This window comes from Diospyros lotus, chromosome 4, assembly GCF_014633365.1.
Source record: "Diospyros lotus cultivar Yz01 chromosome 4, ASM1463336v1, whole genome shotgun sequence".
In the NCBI taxonomy this organism is placed as follows: Eukaryota; Viridiplantae; Streptophyta; class Magnoliopsida; order Ericales; family Ebenaceae; genus Diospyros; species Diospyros lotus.
Window position 1 is genome coordinate 19,951,041 of NC_068341.1, and position 3,740 is coordinate 19,954,780.

The 3,740-nt window shown below is 42.3% G+C and overlaps 1 protein-coding gene across 1 annotated transcript; it reads right to left on the bottom strand.

The window, feature by feature from the left end:
- Window positions 1-746: 746 nt before the first annotated feature.
- Window positions 747-1,133, bottom strand: LOC127799714 (uncharacterized). The gene has a single exon (XM_052333936.1). The coding sequence runs from the start codon at window positions 1,131-1,133 to the stop codon at window positions 747-749; it is 387 nt and encodes a 128-aa protein (XP_052189896.1).
- Window positions 1,134-3,740: the final 2,607 nt, after the last annotated feature.

Consider the following 3,740-nt stretch of genomic DNA (forward strand, 5'->3'; position numbering starts at 1 on the left):
ATAGGAAGATAACAATGAAAAGTAAAGTAAACCTTAGGAAGAAAACATTCAAGACAACCCAAGATCAATGAAGAACTATTAAGCAAGCAGAAAATAGACACAATATTTTTTTTTTTTTTTGAAAGGTGAGTGCGTTTTACGCTCCATCCCAACCTTTGTGAGTGCGTTTTACGCTCCATCTCACCTTGGCCTTTGGCCTTTCTATCTATTTTTCTTTTTGATTCCAAAGGACTTGCTTAATATGTTGCCATAATCAAGGGATGCAATGAATGTTCTTCAACCTAAAGAAGGGGAAAGATTTTTTTTTTTTTTTTTGTAAAAATTGCGAGTAAAATGAAAGAATGCCTTGATCATCTTTTCACATGCACGAGCACTGATAGCTTCAATAAAGATTCAAAACAAGCTCTGGAGTGATACCCATAATTAGTGAATGCACGCATATCATAAGAAAGAACAAGCACAAATATCCTCACAAAGACTACCTCAATCAACCCACTAAGCCAAACTTATTGCCAATTTACTTGAGAGCCCAAAAAGATAAGATCAACTTTCTAATCATGCCAAATTCTTTCAAACTCAATTTGCCCCATTTTGTCAAAAATCTTTTTTTTTTTTTTGAAAAGAAACTTCTATTCTAAAACTCCCCCCCACACTCAAACATTACATTGTCCTCAATGTAAGCATGCAGCAAGAATCAAGTATAGGACAAGTAAGAAAAGTAAGGAGAGAGAAACAGCCTGGTGGTATCAAGTCGGAGGAAGGTACAAGAGAGATAGCTCCTCCACTGTGTGTTCCGTAAAGCCCTCGTAGAAATGTTTAAGCCTCTGCCCATTAACTGTGAATTTCTTCATAGTCGACCCGTCCATGATCTCAACTGCACCATAGGGAGAAACATGAGTAACCACAAAAGGACCAACCCATCTAAAACGCAACTTACCAGGCATCAGCTTTAGTCGTGAATTGTAGAGGAGGACTTTATTGCCAACGTTGAACTCCTTCTTGGCAATCAATTTGTCGTGTGCAGCTTTGGTCTTTTCCTTGTAGATCCTGGAGTTCTCATATGCCTCTAACCTCAATTCCTCAAGTTCTTGCAATTGAAGCTTCCGCTGGGAACCAGCTTCTTTCATGTCCATGTTGCATTGCTTCACCGCCCAATAGGCCTTATGCTCGATCTCTACCGGCAGATGACATGCTTTTCCAAAGACCAGTCGATATGGGGACATGCCGATCGAGGTCTTGTAGGCCGTGCGGTAGGCCCAAAGTGCATCTTCCAACCTTTGGCTCCAGTCTTTCCTGTTGGGCTGGACTGTCTTCTCTAGAATGTGCTTGATCTCTCTATTTGAAACCTCAGCCTGCCCATTGGTCTGTGGATGGTAGGGCGTCGCCACTTTATGTAAAACTCCATACTTTCAGAGCATGGATTGCATCTTTCTGTTGCAGAAGTGGGATCCTTGATCACTGATGATGGCCTTGGGAATGCCAAACCTGCAGAAAATATGAGATCTAACAAAATCTGCAACCACAGAAGAATCATCAGTCCGGGTGGCTTTAGCTTCCACCCATTTTGAAACATAATCCACAGCCAAAAGAATGTACACAAAACCAAAAGAGACAGGAAAAGGACCTATGAAATCAATGCCCCATACATCAAATATCTCACAAAATAATAAAGGTTTCTGAGGCATTTCATTTCTACGTGAAATTGAACCTGTGTGTTGGCAACGTGTACAATTCTTACAGAATCCATATGCATCTCTGAAAAGGGATGGCCAATATAACCCGGCATCTAAGACCTTTCTAGTAGTACGTTGCGGACCAAAATGACCACCACAGGCAAGAGTGTGACAGAAATGTAGGACAGATGCAAATTCATGATCAGGGACACACCTCCTAAGGACTTGGTCACTACACAAGCGCCACAAATATGGATCATCTCATACATAGTACTTAGCTTCGCTCTTAAATTGATTTAGTTGTTCTTTCTTAAGATATGCAGGTAATTCGGAAGCAACTAAATAGTTTACCAAATCAGCATACCAAGGCTCAGCACCATGAATGTGGCAGAGTAACTCATCTGGAAAATCATCTCTGATGGGTTGGGAGTTCATGACTGTGGAATCTGAAGAAGGAATGCGACTGAGGTGATCGGCTATCAAGTTCTCTACTCCACTTTTATCCATGATATCAATGTCAAATTCTTGGAGCAAGAGCATCCACCTTATCAAACGAGGTTTGGCATCAGGCTTCTTCAAGAGGTACCTAAGAGCTGCATGGTTAGAAAAGACAATAACTTTAGAACCAAGTAAATAGGATCTAAATTTATCCAATGCAAAAACAATAGACAAGAGCTCTTTTTCCGTAGTGGTATAATTAGCCTGTGCCGCATCCAATGTACGCGAAGCGTAGGCTATGACATGGGATTTCTTCTTTACACGTTGGGAAAGGACAACACCCACTGCAAAGTTGGAGGCGTCGCACATCAACTCGAAGGGTAACTCCTAGTCAGGTGGCTGTATGATGGGCAGAGAAATCAATCGGCTCTTCAGTTCCTCAAATGCCCACTTGCAGGGCTCATCGAAGTGGAAATTCACATCTTTCTGGAGTAGGTGGGAAAGTGGAAGTGCAACCTTGCTGAAATCCTTGATGAACTTCTGGTAGAATCCTACATGTCCAAGAAAAGAACGAATCTCCCGCACAGAGGTGGGATAAGGCAAAGAATCAATAATATCAACCTTAGACAGATCCACTTCTATACCCTTCTTAGACAGAACATGCCCTAAAACAATTCCTTGTTCTACCATGAAATGACATTTTTCAAAATTTAAAACAAGGTTCTTTTCAATGCACCTCTCTAGGACTCTACCCAAGCTAACCAAGCAATCATCAAAAGATGAGCCATAAACTGAAAAATCATCCATGAACACTTCCATGCAATCCTCTAGAAAATCTGAAAATATACTTACCATGCATCGCTGAAAGGTACCTGGAGCATTACAAAGACCAAATGGCATCCTCCTATAGGCAAATGTGCCGAAGGGGCAGGTGAAGGTGGTCTTTTCCTGATCCTCCGATGCTATGCAAATCTGAAAATATCCAGAGAAACCATCAAGAAAACAATAGTGTGACTTACCTGCCAGCCGCTCCAACATTTGGTCAATAAATGGGAGAGGGAAGTGATCCTTCTTCATGGCGGGGTTGAGTCTCCTGTAATCAATGCACACTCTCCAACTATTTTGTACTCGCATCGGAACAAGCTCATTCTTCTCATTAGGCACCACTGTGATGCCCGTCTTCTTGGGAACTACCTGCACTAGACTCACTCACTGGCTATCAGAGATAGGATAAATGATACCAACTGAGAGTAGTTTACTTACCTCTTTCTTTACCACATCCAGGATGGTGGGGTTGAGTCTCCTTTGGGGCTGTCTCACAGGTTTAGCTCCTTCCTCTAGATGAATCCTATGCATGCATATGGAAGGGCTAATCCCAGGTATGTCTGCCAATGTCCAACCTATGGCCTGTTTGTTCCTCTTCAGCATATCCAATAACCTTTTCTCTTGGTCAGGCTGCAAGTTATTGGCGATGATGACTGGCAGCTTCTCGCCATCCTCCAAGAAGGCATACTTGAGATGCTCGGGCAAAGGCTTGCACTCAAGGGATGGTGGCTGCTGCAATGAAGGGACTAACCTGCTTGCCTTTATCTCAAGGGTACTGTCTACCTGTTCAACATGGTTAGCAGA